Here is a 19,388-nt window from a genome sequence, read left to right on the forward strand (position 1 = left end):
AATAGCTTCAAGCCCAACGTGACAGCTAAGACCAGGCAGAAGCAGAGCTCCCACATCACTGCCCTACCGGGAGGGCGCAATCATGACTGGCCTTCTGGCCTCTAGCGTCTGAACAGAGCTGGCTGCCTGCTTGCCTTGGAGAAGGGGACCTGGAAGCTCACCGCTCCCCTCTCCCACGTCTAGAGTCAAATCCATGGGGGCCAGAGATACAAGATTCTTTGCTAACCTAGAAGTAAGGTGGGTCCAGCCAGACCTTCATCTAAGTTTCCATGTTGGTTCCCATGGAGGTGATAGATCATAGTTGTCCCCAAGGATATGAACCCTGCCCTGTTTACACTAGCGGCACAGTAGTGCTTGCTGGACTGTGCTATGTGAGTGCACGGGGCTGGTGGTATACAGTCTTCCCCACCCGACACAGTCAGTACTAATTCTGATCTTCTATCACACCACAACCAGATATTGCTTTATTGGGAAACAGACACAGGGTGGGAGGCAGTGCGACACCTCCTGGTGAGAACCAGGATAACAGCGGTCAGAGTCAGAGATGCCACCACGGCCAGGCCTATGCCCAGCAGCAGCACGGAGGTGTCAGCCGGCAAGGCCCACTGCTCTACTTCATAGTCAGCACTCCTGTCCAGGAAGATCAGTGGCCCCACAGTGATATCTGCTTCTTCTGTCACTGTAGAAGGAGAACACACACCTGGAGGTCATCTTAGTCCCTAACCAGGAATCAGGTTGGAGGTTTATTCTGCCTCAGTGGGCTGAACTAATGTTGTCTTTTTTGTGTGGGTTAACAAAGTTTATAGATCAAAAAAGACAGCTTTCTCGGCTAGGTGTGATGGCTCATGCCTGTAATCCCAGCTCTTTGGGAGGCTGAGGCAGGCAGATCACCTGAGGTCAAGTGTTTGAGACCAGCCTGGCCAACATGGCAAGACCCCCATCTCTACTAAAAATAAAGTTAGCTGGGCATGGTGGCACATGCCTGTCGTCTCAGCTACTTGGGAGGCTGAGGCAGACTAGCTTGAACCTGGGAGGCAGAGGTTTTAGTGAGGAGAGATCATGCCATAGTACTCCAGCCTGGGCAATAGAGCGAGACTCCATTGTGAGGGGCAGGGCAGGGGGAAGGAAAGTTTTCTCATACAGAGAAAGTAGGTCACCCAAGAGGGATTTCCCTAGTATATCGGGTCTTTTTAGTAGAGACAGCATCTTGCTATGTTGCCCAGGCTGGTCGAGAACTCCTGGGCTCAAATGATTTCCCTGGCCTCAGCCTCCCCAAGTGCTGGGATTATAGGCATAGACCCAGCATTCCGGCCAGATTATTTTTTGAGACAGAGTTTTGTTCTTGTTGCCCAGGCTGGAGTGCAATGGCACAATCTCAGCTCACCGCAACCTCCGCCTCCTGGGTTCAAGCAATTCTCCTGCTTCAACCTCCCAAGTAGCTGGGATTACAGGCATGTACCACCACGCTCGGCTAATTTTGTATTTTTAGTAGAGATGGGATTTCTCCATGTTAGTCAGGCTGGTCTCGAACTCCTGACCTCAGGTGACCTGTCTGCCTTGGCCCCTCAAAGTGCTGGAATTACAGGTGTGAACCACTGTGCCCAGCCAGATTATTTTAGCAGCTGCTATATTTCCCCTACATGCCTAATGATGTCTCAGTAGAAGCCTAGGATGACAGCAGAGCTACCCTGGCTGCCAGAGAGGGCTGAGAGCCCTTCCTGCTTAGCCCCAGGATTTGTGTTAGGGAAAGGTAGCTGCAGGCTAGAAGCAAACAGCTTTAATGGAGGACAAAGGAAAAGATCATCACCCTGAAATGACAGCAGATACCCTCAACTGAGTAGGGGACGATGAACAGCCTCTCGGCTGTCCTGTGACATACCATGCCTGCGGTTACGAGAAGTAGACCTGGACCACTGGCTCACGACATGGGGCTGCCTCCTGGAGTGGCTTGGAGTGCCACAGTCACCCTTGCTACAGCATTGACAGATGTCAGCTGGGCCTTCCACTGGGAACCAGCTGAGATGAAAGACAGCAGCTTAGATTTTTGTTGCCTGCAGGAAGCAGTTTGCTGATAACACATTGGGGGAAAGAGACAAGGCGTCGCCGATTCAGTTTCTACCCCAGTCATGGAGTACCTGGCCTCCTCACCTGTTGGAAGACTTGCTGAAGGAACAGGCTTTGTTGAGTTCATCTGGTTCCTGCTCAGCTGGGATGGCCTTCAGGTGGCAGGTGATGTATATCTGCAAAAGGAATAACAGCTATTTCCAGGCTGAGTTCCAAGCTGTGCCTGGGAGTTCAACATGCCAGTTCTCATATAACCCTTAACCCTTGAAAGAGGCACAATGGCACATACCTATAATCCCAGCACTTTGGGAGGCGGAGGCGGGTGGATCACCTGAGGTCAGGAGTTCGAGACCAACCTGGCCAACATGGTGAAACCCCATCTCTACTAAAAATACAAAGTTAGCCGGGCGTGGTGGTGGGTACCTGTAGTCCCAGCTACTTGGGAGGCTGAGGCAGGAGAATCTCTGGAACCTGGGAGGCAGAAATTGCAGTGAGCCGAGATCATGCCACTGCACTCCAGCCTGGCTGACAGAGTGAGACTCTGTCTCATAAAATAAAGAGGGGGAAGGAAGAGCCTCATCTCTAAGATGGTCTAAAGGTTCACTTACCCAATGTTAGAACAAGTAGCAACTAATTTTAGACTGAAATCCACCATTTATCATTCCCCGAATCTTTTCCAAACTTACCCAATCATGGAGCATGCTTGACCCTGGGCTTCTGGGACAGGGTCTGTCACCCAGGCAGGAGTACAGTAGCATGATCATGACTCACTATAGCCTTGACCTCCTGGGCTCAAGGATCCTCCTACCTCAGCCTCATGAGCAGTTGCAATTTTGAGGACATGCCACCACACCTGGCTAATTTTGGATTTTTTGCAGAGATGATGTTTTGCCATGTTGCCCAAGATGGCCTCAAACTCCTGGGCTCAAGTGATCTGCCCACCTCAGCCTCCCAAAGTACTGGGATTACAGGTATGAGCTACTAATGCCCAGCCAATCCTCAGCTTAACTTAGCATTGCTAAACCCCTGCACCCACCCCCAGGTGGCTGAGGTGGGTGGTGGACACCTTACTAGCGAATAGCTTAGCTGGGTTCCCGACACTGCCACCTGCCACTTGACTAGTTGACAAGCTACTTTTCTTCAGGGATGTAGTCACTGTATTGCCAGCTACGGCAGGGCCAAGTTGTTTGAGACCCGAGGTCCTTGGGCACACAGAAGCCTTTCAGACCTGCTCCTATGGAGTTTCCATTTCAGACCTAACAGGTTTTGAGACAGAGTCTCACTCTGTCACCCAGGCTGGAGTACAATGGTGCAATCTCAGCTCACTGCAACCTCCACCTCCCAGGTTCAAGGGATCCTCCTGCCTCAGCCTCCTGGGTAGCTGAGACTGTACACGCACACCACCCTGCCTGGCTAATTATTATTTTTTTTTCATTTTCTTTAACTCCTCACTTCATGGTCCACTCGCCTCAGCCTCCTGAAGTGCTGGGATTACAGGCGTGAGCCACTGCGCCTGGCCAGACTTAAGAGTTTGATGGCTCACTCCTTGGGCAAGCTTCCCCGGGCTTTTCTTCCTTGCACACGCCTCTGCTATTAGTCAAGCCTAGGTCAGCCTCCTTTCACCTGTAAGGGATAGATGACCAGAAGACTCACCAGGCTGACACCCTGACTGTCCTAGCCTCTGGGAAATGTTTACCCACATTTTTAGACAAGTATGAGGGAATGAACCCAATCTGAGCTCCTTCTGGGAGCTGAACGACCCCCTACCCAGGGAATAGTCAACTGCCAGGTAAGCCACCCCCCCCCACCTTTTTTTTTTTTTTTTTTTAGATGGAGTCTCACTCTGTAACCCAGGCTAGAGTACAATGGTGCAATCTCAGCTCACTGCAGCCTCTACTGCCTGGGTTCAAGCGATTCTCTTGCCTCAGCCTCCCAAGTAGATGGGATTACAGGCACCCACCACCATGCCAGGCTAGTTTTTGTATTTGCAGTAGAGATGGGGTTTCACCCTATTAGACAGGCTGGTCTTGAACTCCTGGCCTCAAGTGATCCACCTGCCCCGGCCTCACAAAGTACTGGGATTAGAGGCATGAGCCACCGTACTTGACCAAGCCTTCTCATCTTCGGCTGACATTCCATCCTGCCACTGGGGCTAGGGGCCATTTTGACAAGAGACAGGACTCAGTCTAGCCTTGGCCCATCCCCAGGTCAGTTTCCCTTCATATTCCAGGCAGGGCTGAAATTCCTCCTTGTTCAACCTCAGGCAGAGCATGGCAATTCTGCTACCTTCTAGCAGAAGCCCCAGAGCCACAAGCCTCAGTCACCACCTAGTGGCCAAGCGTACCAGCAGGGAAACTTGAAACCATGTAAATTCAGCCTTTTAGAAACAAGCCAGTTTAGCAGTTCTCTGGCTGCCCATCTTAGCCACCTGCCCCGGCAAGTAAGAAGCTTCCAAGGCCCTGTAGTCTATTCCAGAAAGGAAATGTACTTTCATCCTTAGCTTCTTCCTAGTATGTTTCTCTGGTGCTAACTGGAGCCTAAGATCTCAGGGTAGTACCCCTATAGCGGCCTTTTAGAAGCAGGGTCTAGGCTGGGCATGGTGGCTCACACCTATAATCCCAGCACTTTGGGAGGCCGAGGTGGGTGGATCACCTGAGGTCAGGAGTTTGAGACCAGCCTGGCCAACATGGTGAAACCCTATCTCTACTAAAAAAAAAAAAAAAAAAAAATACAAAAATTAGCCAGGCATGGTGGTGGGCACCTGTAGTTCCAGCTACTTGGGAGGCTGGGGCAGGAGAATTGCTTGAACCCGGGAGATGGGAAGTTGCAGTGAGCTGAAATCATGCCATTGCACTCTAGCCTAGGCAGCAAGAGTGAAATTCTACCTCAAAAAAAAAAAAAGTTGGGTGTGGTGGCTCATGCCTGTAATCCCAGCACTTGGGACAGCTGAGGCAGGTAGGTCACCTGAGGTCAGGAGTTTAAGACTAGCCTGAGCAACATGGTGAAACCCCATCTCTACAAAAATTAGTCGGATGTGGTGGTAGGCGCCTGTAATTCCAACTACTAGGGAGGCTGAGGCAGGAGAATCGCTTAGAATGGGGAGGTGGAGGTTGCAGTGAACCGAGATCACGCCATTGCATTCCAGCCTGGGTGACAGAGCGAGACTGTTTTTAAAAAAAAAAAAAAAGAAGCACAGGGTCTTGCTCTGTTGAGGGCAATGGCACCATCATAGCTCACTGCAGCCTTAAACACCTGAACTCTGATCCTCCCACCTCGGCCTCCCAAGGTGCTGGGATTATAGATGTGAACCACCATACCCAGCTACCCTATGGCTCTGAAATAGGGTTGTTCCTTCTTTGTGCCATGGGACATAGTCTACTGAGGCATCATCAATCCTACCTTTGAAGGTGAACCCTCCAAGGGCTCAGACTATCTTCCATTAAACAGCACTGTTCTCTGGTCTTAGTCACCCCTCAATCCCCAGAGATTGAGAAACCACCTCAGTCTATACCCACGCTGACGGCTACCACCTGGGTAAAACCTTCTCCCCAATCTTCCTCCCAAATGGGCCACATCTGAAGTCAATCTTGACTTCCTCCCACAACCAGAATCCTCTCTCCCCCTAAGGAGCTATTGGTCACTGATCCATAGGACCAGGACTCTTTTAGCAAATCTGCCTCCTTTATCCCCAGCCCCATTGAAGCAGGGCCTACCACTGAGAGCTTCAGGCCATCTCATCAGTATTAGATGCTTTTCCCTTTTGCTACCCTAGTGACCTGTGCTGATCTTTCCCTTCCCACAAGGCAGCTGCTGGAAGAGGTAAAGGGGCATCAATGTGATCTTTGATGAATTTCTACTTTGTCCCTTAATGCCACCCTGACGTATGAGCCTCTGCTTCAGAGGTTTGCAAGCCTGGCTGCATATTAGAGTCATGTGGGAGCTTAAGTGGCTTTTGATGCATTTCCAAGTAGAATAAGGGAGATCAGTAAATGGAGAATAATAAAATGCTAGTAGGCTGGGTACAGTGGCTCACACCTGTACTCCCAGCACTTTGGGCGGCCAAGGCGGGTGGATCATTTGAGGTTGGGAGTTCAAGACCAACCTGGCCAATATGGTGAAACCATCTCTACTAAAAATACAAAAGTTAGGTATGCAGTAGTGGCACAGGCATATAATCCCAGCACTTGGGGCAGCTGAGGCAGGTGGGTCACCTGAGGTCAGGAGTTTAAGACCAGCCTGACCAACATGGCGAAACCCCATCTCTACAAAAATTAGACGTGGTGGTAGGCGCCTGTAATTCCAACTACTAGGGAGGCTGAGCCTATAATCTCAGCTACTTGGGAGGCTAAGGCAGGAGAATCGCTTGAGCCTGGGAGGTGGTGGTTGCGGTGAGCCAAGATTGTGCCACTGTACTCCAGCCTGGGTGACAGAGTGAGACCCTCCAAAACAAAAAAAAAAAAAAAAAAATGCTAGTGGTAGAACCTAGATGGTGTACACATTGAAGTTGGTAGAGTTTTACAGCAAACACCCATGAAGATGTTGGTAATAGAATGTTACAAAAATGTGACACCAGGCCCTACCCCGATAGAGTGAAGGTAGGAGACTCTCTACAATCAGTATTTTTACAGCCTCTCCAGATGATTAGTATAGAGCCAGCACTGGAAATCCCTGCTTTAATCACTTCCTAACCACCTATTCTAAGTTCACGGCCCCGCCTCTCATCTCAGTGAGCTTGTTTAAAAGCTACTTGAGGCTGGGCATGGTGGCTCACGCCTGTGATCTCAGCACTTTGGGAGGCCAAGGCGGGTGGATCACGAGGTCAGGAGTTCAAGACCAACCTGGCCAACATGGTGAAACCCCATCCCCGTTAACAATACAAAAATTAGCTGGGCGTGATGGCAGGCACCTATAGTTCCCAGCTACTTAGGAGGCTGAGGCCGGAGAATTGCTTGAACCTAGGAGGTGGAGGTTGCAGTGAGCCAAGACCGTGCCATTGCATTCCAGCCTGGACTGTAGAGAGAGACTCCAACTAAAAAATAAATAGCCGGGCGTGGTGGCTCAAGCCTGTAATCCCAGCACTTTGGGAGGCCGTGACGGGCGGATCACGAGGTCAGGAGATCGAGACCATCCTGGCTAACTCGCTGAAACCCCGTCTCTACTAAAAATACAAAAAACTAGCCGGGTGAGGTGGCGGGCGCCTGTAGTCCCAGCTACTCCGGAGGCTGAGGCAGGAGAATGGCGTGAACCCGGGAGGCGGAGCTTGCAGTGAGCTGAGATCCAGCCACTGCACTCCAGCCCGGGCAACAGAGCGAGACTCCATCTCAATCAATCAATCAATCAATAAAGCTACTTGAAGCTGGGCACAGTGGCTTATGCCTGTAATTCCAGCACTTTGGGAGACCAAGACAGGCGGATCACCTGAGGTCGGGAGTTTGGGACCAGCCTGCACAACATGGTGAAATTATGTCTCTAATACAAAAATATTAGCTGGGTACGGTGGTGGGTACCTGTACTCCCAGCTACTATGGGAAACTGAGGCAGGTGAATCACTTGAACCCGGGAGGCAGTGAGCTGAGATGGCACCACAATACTTAAGCCTGCGCATGACAGAACAAGACTCCATCTCAAAAAAATAAATAAAAGCTACCTGAGGACTGGGTACAGTGGCTTATGCCTGTAATCCCAGCACTTTGGGAAGCTGAGGCAGGAGGACTGTTTGAGACCAGGAACTCAAGACCAGCCTCATCAATAGAGCTAGACCCCATCTCCACAAGATAACTTAGTTGGACATGGTAGCATGTGGCTGTAGCTCGTCCTAGCTACTCAGGAGGCTGAGGTGGGAGGATGGCTTGAGCCCAGGAGGTCGAGGTTGCCCTGCACTGCAGACTAGGCATAGGAAGCCTCTTTCCACAGAAGGCAAAAGACCCATGATTTGATTTTTACTTCTAACCACCTACCAGTACTTCCTGGCTAGATGTCGGTCCTTGAACCTGTACTTTGTATGGCATCCCTCCCCACCTCAGCCATCAGAGGCAGTTCCCATCTTTATTCCTTCCTTCTCCTTCCCTCTTAGTGTCAGTTGGAACTTTCTAGTTTAGGTTCTCAAGGAGAGGCCCCAGACCGGCAGAACCAACACTTAAAAATGCAGATTCTGCCGGGCGCAGTGGCTCAAGCCTGTAATCCCAGCACTTTGGGAGGCCAAGGCGGGTGGATCACGAGGTCAGGAGATCAAGACCATCCTGGCTAACATGGTGAAACCCCGTCTCTACTAAAAATACAAAAAACTAGCCGGGCATGGTGGCGGGCGCCTGTAGTCCCAGCTACTCGGGAGGCTGAGGCAGGAGAATGGCGTGAACCCGGGAGGCGGAGCTTGCAGTGAGCCGAGATCGCGCCACTGCACTCCAGCCTGGGCGACACAGCAAGACTGCGTCTCAAAAAAAAAAAAAAAGCATGCAGATTCTATTTATGTATTTATTTAGAGATGGAGTCTCGCTCTGTCACCCAGGCTGGAGTGCAGTGGCATAATCTCAGCTCACTGCAAGCTCCGCCTCCTGGGTTCACACCATTCTCCTGCCTCAGCCTCCCAAGTAGCTGGGACTACAGGCACCCGCCACCATGCCCGGCTAATTTTTTGTATTTTTAGCAGAGATGGGGTTTCACTGTGTTAGCCAGGATGGTCTTGATCTCCTGACCTCATGATCCGCCCATCTCAGCCTCCCAAAGTGCTGGGATTACAGGCGTGAACAACCGTGCCTGGCCAAGAATACAGATTCTAGGCCTCACTCAACCACCTGAAACAAACCCTGGGTTGGGCCCAGTCTCAGTTTCAACAAGCTCTCCAGGTGAAGATGATGCCTTCAGAATTGGCCTAGCCTAGATCAAGTTCAAGAGGCCACCCTGCCTAGTAAGTTCACACTGGCCTTCTTTGAACCTGGAGAAAGCCTCCAGGAAGGCTAACGCCTGCTTTTTTTTTCTTTTTCTTTTTTGGAGACAGAGTCTCACTGTTACTCAGGCTGGAGGTTCAGTGGCACGATCTCTGGTCACTACAACCTCCACCTCCCAGGTTTAAGCTGTTCTCCTGCCTCAGCCTCCCAGGTAGCTAGGATTACAGGTACCCACCACCACGCTCAGCTAATTTTTTTGTATTTTTAGTAGAGTCGGGGTTTCACTGTGTTGGCCAGGCTGGTCTTGAACTCCTGACCTCAAGTGATCCACCCCCTCTCGGCCTCCCAAAGTATTGGAATTACAGGCATGAGCCACCGTGCCTGGCCCCTACCTCTTAAGGCTTCATATTGTTCATTCTTATGCTTGAAGGCCTCACTAAAGCTTATGGCTTTACTTGTAAGTTTGAGTTACTGGACAGAGCTCTAAGTAATTTGCTTAAGGGTAGAGCTGGTGAGCAACCCCACTCAGTAGGATATGAAGGTTGCAAGTTCAGCCTTCTTCCAGGCTGTTAAAGCTCTTACCATGTTTCTGGAGTCATTAGCAAAGTGGAAGACATCCACTGTGAACTGGAGTGTATCTGGCCTGGGTCGAGGAACTTTGAATGCAGAAGAGGCATCAGTGAGACCATCGACAAGACAGCTTGGAAGAGAACAGAATGGTGTTAAAACCAGACAGGTGGGCCAGGCACAGTGACTCACACCCATAATCCCAGCACTTTGGGAGGCCAAGGTGGGCGGATCACTTGAGGTCAGGAGTTCAAGACCAGCCTGGCCAACATGGTGAAAACCTGTCTCTACTAAAAATACAAAGATTAGCCGGGTGTGGTGATGGGCACCTGTAATTCCCAGCTACTTGGGGAGGCTGAGGCAGGAGAATCACTTAAACCCAGGAGGCAGAGGTTGCAGTGGACAGAGATCAAGCCTCTGTGTTCCAAGCCTGGGCTACAGAGTGAGACTGTCTCAAAAAGACAAACAGGTGGCTCTAGGGTCATCTTGCTAGGAAGGTTCTCTAGGCAGGGAGTCCAGTGCTCACCCATGGAAGTCCACGATGGTGTGATAAGGGGAGGCGTTCTGGTCTGGTGTTGGTGTGGCCACGCAGTGGTCCACAAACAACCGCAGTGGCACGTGGCTGCCAGTGTGGATTTCTGCCTGGAGGTGGGCTGCATCTCCCAGGTGGAAGGTGGGGGACCTCTTCTCAGCGTTCCAGTTCTCTGAAAGACACAGCCAGCTGGGCATGGTTGGCTCATGCCTGTAATCCCAGCACCTTGGGAGGCTGAGGCAGGTGGATCACTTGAGGTCAGGAGTTCAAGACCATCCTGGCCAAAGTGGCAAAACCCCATCTCTACTAAAAATATGAAAGTTAGCTGGGTGTGGCATCACAAGCTTGTAATCCCAGCTAGTTGGGAGGCTGAGGCAGGAGAATCTTTGAACCCCAGGAAGTCGAGACTGCAGTGAGCTAAGATAGCACCATTGCACTCCAGCCTGGAGGTCAGAGCAAGACTCCATCTCAAAAACAACAAACCAAAAAACAGACACAGCCAAGGGCAGGGGTTTGAGGTGGCCCAGGGCTTTCCACAGCTGTCCCACCCAGCCTTCTCTTACCCTCCATCAGATGCAGAGAGAAAGTCAGCTTCTCCTCCGAGAATACCGTGGTCCTGAAGGGCAACCAGGTGGGCAGGATGGCCTGGCTGCTCACATTGCCCTGCCTGAGAGAAGAACAGCAGCTGTGTGCACCTGCCTCAGGTCACACTCACCTGGGCCCCCACTGATGGGGAATATCCCACTGCTACCCCACTACCTGCTACCCCACTACAGGATCACCAGCTATGGCCCAGCCAGGTAGCTGGTGCAAGATGGCTGAACAGACACCTTGAGCCCAAGGCTGCCTCCGGACCCTCCTGAACTTCTGCACCTGTGAGTGGCCCAGCCATCCTAACCGATGCTATGATGCTATCTGGGCTGCTGAAGACAGATACAGCTGAACCTAGGAGGAGTTTGCGGTCTGATAGCAGGCCCCGCACAGTATTCCACAGGATGCTTGAGAGGGGAATCAGTTAAGGCCATCCTTTAGAGATCAAAGATAGGCCCTTAGGGTCTTGAGATGCTGCTGAGAGCCTGAACCCGCACCAGTGACTGGGAAGTCCACGGAAGCAGGTCTGGGTATCTGCAGATACCTACCCTGCTGACCCCACAGGATCTGCTGGAAGAAGCTATTCCAAGCGATGGATGCATCTATTGATAACCAGACTCAGGTATCTGGAGCCAGGTTAAAGCATCCCAGCCTAACAACTAGCCTCTCTAGTACTGCCTGCAGCCAATGGATCAGGTGAGCCGCCATCCTCAGAGGCCAGGCCCAGACAAAGCTACTCTGAAGTCAGAGACTTCCATTGCCACAGGAGGGCTTCAGTCCCTCCCGCAGGCTGGGCAGCCTGCCCTTGATTCTTCCATCTCCACTACCCACATAGACACCAAGCTCCTCCAGTTGCTCTTAGCTCCTCTGAGTCAGCCTCTACAGCCCCTGCAACCGTGGGTCAGGCCTCATCAAATTCGGTTTTCCAGCCTCCCAGCTGGTTCTCACTGGTTCCCACTTGTCTTCTGCACCAGCCACCAGGTGACCCTGCGGGGGAGATTCAGTCCTCACCCATTCCAGGAGAGGGCACCTGCGGGGAGGCTGGTGAGCCCATCTATCTGGCTCCCTCATTTCCCCAGTCCCTAGGCTGCATGTCACCTACTAAGGGCACACTGCCCTCCCGTGGGGTATGTGGCCACATGGCTCTGTCCAGGCTATCTCAGCCTCAAGGTCCCACTCCAGGATCCTGTTCTAGGATAACCCCTACCATGACCCCTCCCAGAAGCCTGGCTCATCCCTCATGTCCTGACTGACATCAGCTCCCTACCCACTTCACACCAGCATTTTGTGAGATGGAGTCTTGCTCTGTTGCCCAGGCTGGAGTACCATGGTGCCATCTCAGCTCACTGCAACCTCCGCCTCCTGAGTTCAAATGATTCTCCTGCCTTAGCCTCCTGAGTAGCTGGGATTACAGGCGTGCACTACCACACTCAGCAATTTTTTTGTATTTTTAGTAGAGATGGGTTTCACCATGTTGGCCAGGCTGGTCTCGAACTCCCGACCTCGTGAACTGCTCACCTTGGCCTCCCAAAGGGCTGGTATTACAGACCTGAGCCACTGCACCCAGCGGCATCATCTTATACCCACTCCCAGACTGGTTCAACGGCAGGGACAAAGTACCCTGCACCCCATGCTGAGGCCAGCACAGGACCCAGCGTTGTCCTTGGGAGCCAGTTTCTCTTCCCACTTCAGAGCCTGAGTTTACAAGCACGTGCTTGATGACAGTGCCCCGAGGACCACAGAAGAGTAGGCCACCACTGCCCAGGTCAGATTCTAGAACCCAGCCTGGCACTATTATTTTTTTGAGATGGAATATCGCTTTGTTGCCCAGGATGGAGCACAGTGGTGCAATCTCGGCTCACTGCAGCCTCTGCCTCCTGGGGTCAAGCAATTCTCCTGCCTCAGCCTCCGGAGTAGCTGGGATTACAGGCACCCGGCTAATTTCTGTGTTTTTAGTAGAGATGGGGTTTCACCATGTTGGCCAGATTAGTCTTGAACTCCTGACCTGTGATCCACCTGTGTCAGCCTTCCAAAGTGCTGGGATTACAGGCGTGAGCCACTGCACCTGGCCCCAGCCTAGTGCTATTGGAAGGCCATTTCTGAACCCTAAGGAGGGCACAGGCTGGCATAGTACCACCCCCGGGGCTGGGCAGCTCTGCAGCTTCCGCTAAGCTGCAGTCAGGCTCCTGATGCTCTTCTGGACTCGAACTAGACTCAGTAAGACCCCCAAATCCTGCCCTGGGTAGTAACCACAGCTGCAAATGCTCCCATAGATAATTCTAATAGCCATGCTGCAAGCTGCCGCCAATAGCCAGCCCACTTGCCTGCAGCCACACCCAAGGTGCTTTTGCACCAGGAGCCATGAGTCAGTCCCACACTGACCTGGGGTAGCGGCACTCGATGGGAATCTCTGCGCGGTTAGTCCTCACGATGGACAGGTTTCCCACAGGGCGGGGGTTGTGGAGCAGGAAGGTGCTGTACACCAGGGCATCGTCAGTCACCTGGAGGAAAGGTGAGAGGTTAATGCTACCAGCATCACCTGCCTGGGTGTACCCAAGTCATACATGAGTACGCAGGGAGGGCAGCCCACAGGGGGACAGAGAGACCACAGGGTCAAGGCCAGGTGCAGTGACTCACACCTGTAACCCCAGCACTTTGGGAGGCCAAGGATTGCTTAAGGCCAGGAGTTCAAAACTGGCCTGGGCAACATAGCAAGACCCCATCTCCAAAAAAGAACACAGGCTCTGCCACTGGTCAGTAAAGAGGCAGGACACGTACTGTCTCTGTACCTCAGAATCTACTTCTGACACGTTGACACCACCTCAGGCAGCCTGGATCAACCACATGGCAGATACCATGCAGCACCCAAGCAATAGAGGCATCAGGATACATGTTTCCCGTCTGACACTCCCCCTCCACACCTCCCAGTACATACAGTTTCCTCTTTCAGGAGAGGCCCAGGGCTAAGATAGCCCCCAGGAAGGAGCCAGGAAGTACCCAGCTGTTAACACTTATTAGCTTCTGGCTGGGTGCTATGGCTCACACCTGTAATCCCAGCACTTTGGGAGGCTGAGGCGGGGAGATCACCTGAGGTCAGGAGTTCAAGACCAGCCTGACCAACATGGCTAAACCCCATCTCTACTAAAAATACAAACATTAGCTGGGCGTGGTGGCACATGCCTGTGATCCCAGCTACTCGGGAGGCTGAGGCAGAAGAATCGCTTGAACCCGGGAGGCAGAGGTTGCAGTGAGCCGAGATTGTGCCACTGCACTCCAGCCTGGGCAACAAGACCAAAACTGTCTCAAAACAAAAACAAACACATCAGCTTCTAACCTATTCAAGCCCATTTCACATAAGGTGGGGGAGACTGGTTCAGAAGTTGCCCGAGGCAGGAAGAGCACAGGTGAGTGCTGCTGGGGAAATTTGCATCGTCCAATAGGGCTGCAGAAGGCAGGGCCTGCCTGGGAGATAGTTTTACAGCAAACAACTATGTTTGAAGATGTTGCTAGAATATTAGAAAAATGTGACACCAGGCCCTACCCCAGTAGAATGAAGGTATGAGAGTCTCTTTGAGAATCAGTATTTTTACAACCTTTCCAGGTGATTAGCATAGAGCCAGCATTGGAAACCCCTCCTTTAGACACTTCCGAACCACCTTTTTTTTTTTTGAGATGGAGTCTTGCTCTGTCAGCCAGGCTGGAGTGCAGTGGCATGAACTCAGCTCACTGCAACCTCCGCCTCCCAGGTTCAAGCAATTCTCCTGCTTCAACCTCTGAGTAGCTGGAATTATAGGCACGTGCCACCATGCCCAGTCCAAAAAAAAAAAAAGATACAGGGTTTCACCATGTTAGCCAGGCTGGTCTCAAACTCCTGGTCTCAGGTGATCTACCCGCCTCAGCCTCCCAAAGTGCTGGGATTACAGGTGTGAGCCACCGTGACCAACCCCTAGCCACCTATTCTAAGCTCACTATCCCCACCTCTCATCTCAGGGAGCTTGTTTAAAAACTACTTGAGGGCTGGGTGCAGTGGCTCACGCCTGTAATCCCAGCACTTTGGGAGGGATGAGGATTGCTTGAAGCCAGGAAGTCAAGACCAGCCTAGGCAATAGAGCTAGACCCCATCTCTACAAAAAGATAACTCGGCTAGGCACAGTGGCATATGCCTGTAGTCCGTCCCAGCTATTCAGGAGGCTGAGGTGGGAGGATGGCTTGGGCCTAGGAGGTCAAGCTTGCCCAAGAGCCCAGGTGGCTGCCTGGCCCTGACCCAACTAACTCGATCTTCAGGGAACAGTCCTAGACCTTATTAGCAAATGCCCCAGCACAGACAGGACCACCATAGTTCGTGGAGCCCCTTATTCACAAGTTATTACCATTTCAGGGCAGGAGGCCGTTCAATTAAGCACTGGGCCCCACAGAACTGCACAGGCTGTATACCTGGGAAGCTGGTCTTGGCTGTAATTTTTTTTTTGAGATGGAGTCTCACTCTGTTGCCCAGGCTGGAGTGCAGTGGCACAATCTTAGCTCACTGTAACCTCCACCTCCCAGGTTCAAGCAATTCTCTGCCTCAGCCTCCTGAGTAGCTGGGATTACAGGTGCCCACTCCTAACTTCTTTGTATTTTTAGTAGAGGTGGAGTGTCACCATCTTGGCCAGGCTGGTCTTGAACTCATGACCTCATGATCCGCCCATCTCGGCCTCCCAAAGTGCTGGGATTATAGGCGTGAGCCGCAGGTGATTCTTACCGGGCAGAAGTGGGGAACACACCAGAGGAAGGAGTTTGCAGGCTTTGCTCCTCATTGCAGTCACCTGAGATCCTTAATACCCACAGCTGGTCCCACACCCTTTCTATTTTAGCAGCCTGGACATCAGGGGTTTTAGAAGCTCCACAGGTGGGGTTTTTTGTTTTGTTTTGTTTTTTAAATAAAAGAGGGTCTTGCTCTGCCTCCCAGGCTGGGATGCAGTGGCACAATCGTAGCTCACTGCAACCTCCAAATCATGGGCTTAAGCAATCCTCCCACTTCAGCCTCCCAAGTAGCTGAGACTACAGACAGGCACCACCACACCCTGTTAATTTTGGTTTTGTGTGTGGGTTTTGTTTTTGGTAGAGAAGGGGGTCTCATTATGTTGCTCAGGGTGGTCTTAAACCCCTGGGCTCAAGCGATCCTCCCATCTCAGTCTCCCGAGGTGCTGGGATTATAGGCACCATTGCACCCCAGCCTGGGCAATAAGAGCAAAACTGTCTCAAAAAACAAAAACAGCCAGGCACGGTGGCTCACATCTTTAATCCCAGCACTCTGGGAGGCTGAGGCGGGCGGATCACGAGGTCAGGAGTTCGAGACCAACCTGGCTAACATGGTGAAACTCCATCTCTACCAAAAATAGAAAAAATTAGCTCGGCATGGTGGCGGGCGCCTGTAGTCCCAGCTACTGGGGAGGCTGAGGCAGGAGAATGGCGTGAACCCGGGAGGCGGAGCTTGCGGTGAGCCGAGATTGCGCCACTGCACTCCAGCCTGGGCCACAGAGCGAGACTCCGTCTTAAAACAAAGAAAAAACACAATACAAAAAAAATACCACTTATCAGCTTCTAACCTATTCAAGCCCATTTCACAGAAGGTAGGGGAGCCAGGCGCCGGGCTCCCCAAGTAAATCTAAGACATGTTTGTGAGCCTCTAAACTAAAATAATTCCTCAACTCCTGAAGCTCTCTCTGGCCTCCCTCCCCAGGAAAACAAGGGCCCCGGGTCCTCAAAGAGAGCCCAGGAGACCACACTTAAGACCAGAGCTCTGGCCGGAGGGCTCCAGGGGCTGGACTTGCCCCCACCCCAGGCAAACTATTGGCAAGGAGGAGCCAGGTTCCCCTGAGGCGGGAGAAGACAGGCCCTCCATGGGGCAACAGGAACTTGGTCCAGGAGATCAGGGTTCAGCTGGGGAGCTGTGTGTCTAGCCCTGCCCTGCCGTAAGGCCTCTCCTTGCAGCCTCTTTCCCTACTGGCCAGGGGAAGGGAGGTCTGGCATGGATTTCTTGGTCTTTTCCTGCATGTACCTCAGGTTAAGCCCTCCCCCCTCCCCCTTGGAGCTGCCCCCAGGGACCCACTGGAGCTTTATAAGGTCTTCAACACCAAGGTTATGATGCCCCCACCCCCATATCACTTATCTACGTGGGATTTTATTTTATTTTGTTTTTTGAGCCAGAGTCTCGCTCTGTTGCCCAGCCTGGAGTGCAGTAGCACAATCTCAGCTCACTGCAACCTCTGCCTCCTGGGTTTGAGTGATTCTCCTGCCTCAGCCTTCCGAGTAGCTGGGATTACAGACATGCACCACCGTGCCTGGCTAATTTTTGTATTATTAGTAGAGACGGGGTTTCACCATGTTGGCCAGGCTAGTCTCCAACTCCTTAGCCTCCCAAAGTGCTGGGATTACAGGCGTGAGACACCATACAGGCCCCAGTTAGTTTCTTCGAAAGCTTTTAAGAGACAGGGGTCTACACTATGTTGCCCAGGCTGGCCTCAAACTCCTGGCCTCAAGTGATCCACCAGCCTTGGCCTCCCATAGTGCTGGGATTACAGGTATAAGCCACTGCACCCGGCCCACTTGTTGCTTTTAAGATAATACTTTGGGTCTCTTCAGAGTGAGTTTCTAACGCTCCAAGCGTTAGAAACAGCCCCTTAGGCTACTCACAGGGCTGCCCTATGATGCATGCCTGTGTGTCACAAACCCACCTGAGTCAGAGTGGCATGGCTTGGGCCAGCCCGAAGTGCCCTGCCACCTCCGGCTCCACCCCACCTACCCAGTGTCGGCAATCGGAGGCAGGAGCTGCCCTAGGCCCGGTGCCCTCAGCGCCCAGCTTCAGGCCTCAACGGGGCCACCTCCCCACCCACAAGTGAGAGGGATCCACCCAACCCCACCTCTCACCACCTGTGGCCACACTACCCATCCCCGGCTGCCTCGAACATCCTCCCACCAAAGCCAGGGCTGCCAGCCTCTCTACCTGCATGCTGCTGCCACACTCGTGGAGTCCAACCTCAAACCTGACCACATCCTCGGTGTCCATGGAGACCAGAGGCTCACAGGCCTCTGGGCCCAAGGTGAGGTCAGCAGCCCTGATGAGCTTCCCGGTGCCAAAAAGATCTTTGCTGACTGTGACCACCAGGGTGGCCTCCCGACACTCCACCAGTACGGGCTGTACGGACGTCTCAGCACGGCTGGCTCCACCCTGCAAGAGCCAGAGGGGTTGGGGGTAGCACAGCTCGGTACTACCCCAGAGCATGAGGCAGATGAAGAGCCTATAGCTCAGCTCCATGGCGCCTGCAGAGCAGCACGCAGCCGCCACTGGCGGTCTTATACCCGTGGGATGCTGACTGCTGCCACCTGGGCTCTCAGCTGCCGCCCTTCCCTAGCCAGCTGGGCCCTTGTTGCATAAAGCGGTTCCCATCCAGCAGCATCAGTAACACCTGGGAGCTTGTTAGAACTGCAAACCCTTAGCCCTCACCCCAGCCTGAGCACAGTAGAATTTGGCTTTTAGCTTGGAAATCCCCCACGTGTATTCACGTCAAAGTTTGTTTTGCTGTTTGTGTGCGTGTGGGTTTTTTGTTTTTATTGTGTTGTGTTTTGTTTTGAGACAGAGTCTCGCTCCGTTGCCCAGGCTGGTGTGCAGTGGTGCGATCTCATTTCACCGCATCCTCCACCTCCCAACCAGCTGCAAGTGATTCTCCTGCCTCAGCCTCCCGAATAGCTGGGATTACAGGCAGGCATGCACCACGCCCGGCTAATTTTTGTATTTTTGGTAGAGACAGGGTTTCACTATGTTGGGCAGGCTGGTCTTGAATTCCTGACCTCAGGTGATGCTCCTGCCTCGGCCTCCCAAAGTGCTGGGATGACAGGTGTGAGCCACCGGGCCTGCCCGGCCCACTGGAAAGTTTTTAGCTTGGAAATCCTCACATGTATTCATGTTAAAGTTTGCAAAGAGTGTGCTGGCTGCCTGGTGCACCACAACCTATCACAGCTTCCCTCCAATCCCCTGCTGGCCCTGCCCTTAATAGGCTCACAGTCCGACAAGGGAGCTGTCCCAGGTCTGTGTGGGACACAGGAGAAAGCCCTTGATTGAAGGGTCAGGGGGATTAGATCCGAGACATAAGGAGCTCATTCCAAGTGTGAGAAAAAAGAGGCAGTATCAATTAGGAGACAGGAGGAATTTCATGCGTCTCTGCCTTATTTTATGGGAGGCGGGAGGGGGGGGGGGGGGGGGGGGGGGGGGGGGGGGGGGGGGGGGGGGGGGCAGGCGGGCGGGGTAGGTCAGCTGTGTGAAGGGAGGTGGAGAAGGGGCCCTGGGTTTTTCATTCCTGGGTGAATCCCCGGGAGTTCATACTGAGACAGAGCAGAAGCGGGGCTTGACTTCAGCTCACCCCCACCAGGGCATTCTTGTTTTTGAGACAGTCTCACTCTGTTGCCCAGGCTGGAGTGCAGTGGTGCAATCTCAACTCAGGGCAGCCTCTGCCTCCCAGGTTCAAGCAATTCTTGTGCCTTACTCTCCCGAGTAGCTGGGATTACAGGCTTGTTCCACCACGCCCAGCTCCTCACTGATTTGTTTTTCTAAGACCACCAGAGTGGGCACAAAAGAACCAGCGAGTAGGCAAGGCTAAAAGCAAAACTGCAAATTTATTCTTTGGTCATCTAGCTTCAGGTACCGGAGCTGGGGGAGGGGGGGGAGTTTCTAATACAGTCCCGACAAGAGTGGGGGCTGAGAAAGCCCGCCC

The 19,388-nt window shown here is 52.7% G+C and overlaps 1 protein-coding gene across 1 annotated transcript; it reads right to left on the reverse strand.

Moving 5' to 3' along the window:
- Nucleotides 1–463: 463 nt before the first annotated feature.
- Nucleotides 464–18,116, reverse strand: ZP3 (zona pellucida glycoprotein 3). Its single transcript, XM_023218615.1, has 8 exons — nucleotides 17,624–18,116; nucleotides 13,021–13,139; nucleotides 10,611–10,714; nucleotides 10,042–10,219; nucleotides 9,531–9,648; nucleotides 2,149–2,240; nucleotides 1,880–2,016; nucleotides 464–679 (listed from the first exon to the last, which is right to left on the reverse strand). Exons 1-8 carry the CDS (start codon nucleotides 17,933–17,935, stop codon nucleotides 465–467), a joined length of 1,275 nt encoding a protein of 424 aa, XP_023074383.1. The 5' UTR covers nucleotides 17,936–18,116; the 3' UTR covers nucleotide 464.
- Nucleotides 18,117–19,388: the final 1,272 nt, after the last annotated feature.

The sequence above is a fragment of the Piliocolobus tephrosceles genome, chromosome 8, assembly GCF_002776525.5.
Source record: "Piliocolobus tephrosceles isolate RC106 chromosome 8, ASM277652v3, whole genome shotgun sequence".
Classification (NCBI taxonomy): Eukaryota; Metazoa; Chordata; class Mammalia; order Primates; family Cercopithecidae; genus Piliocolobus; species Piliocolobus tephrosceles.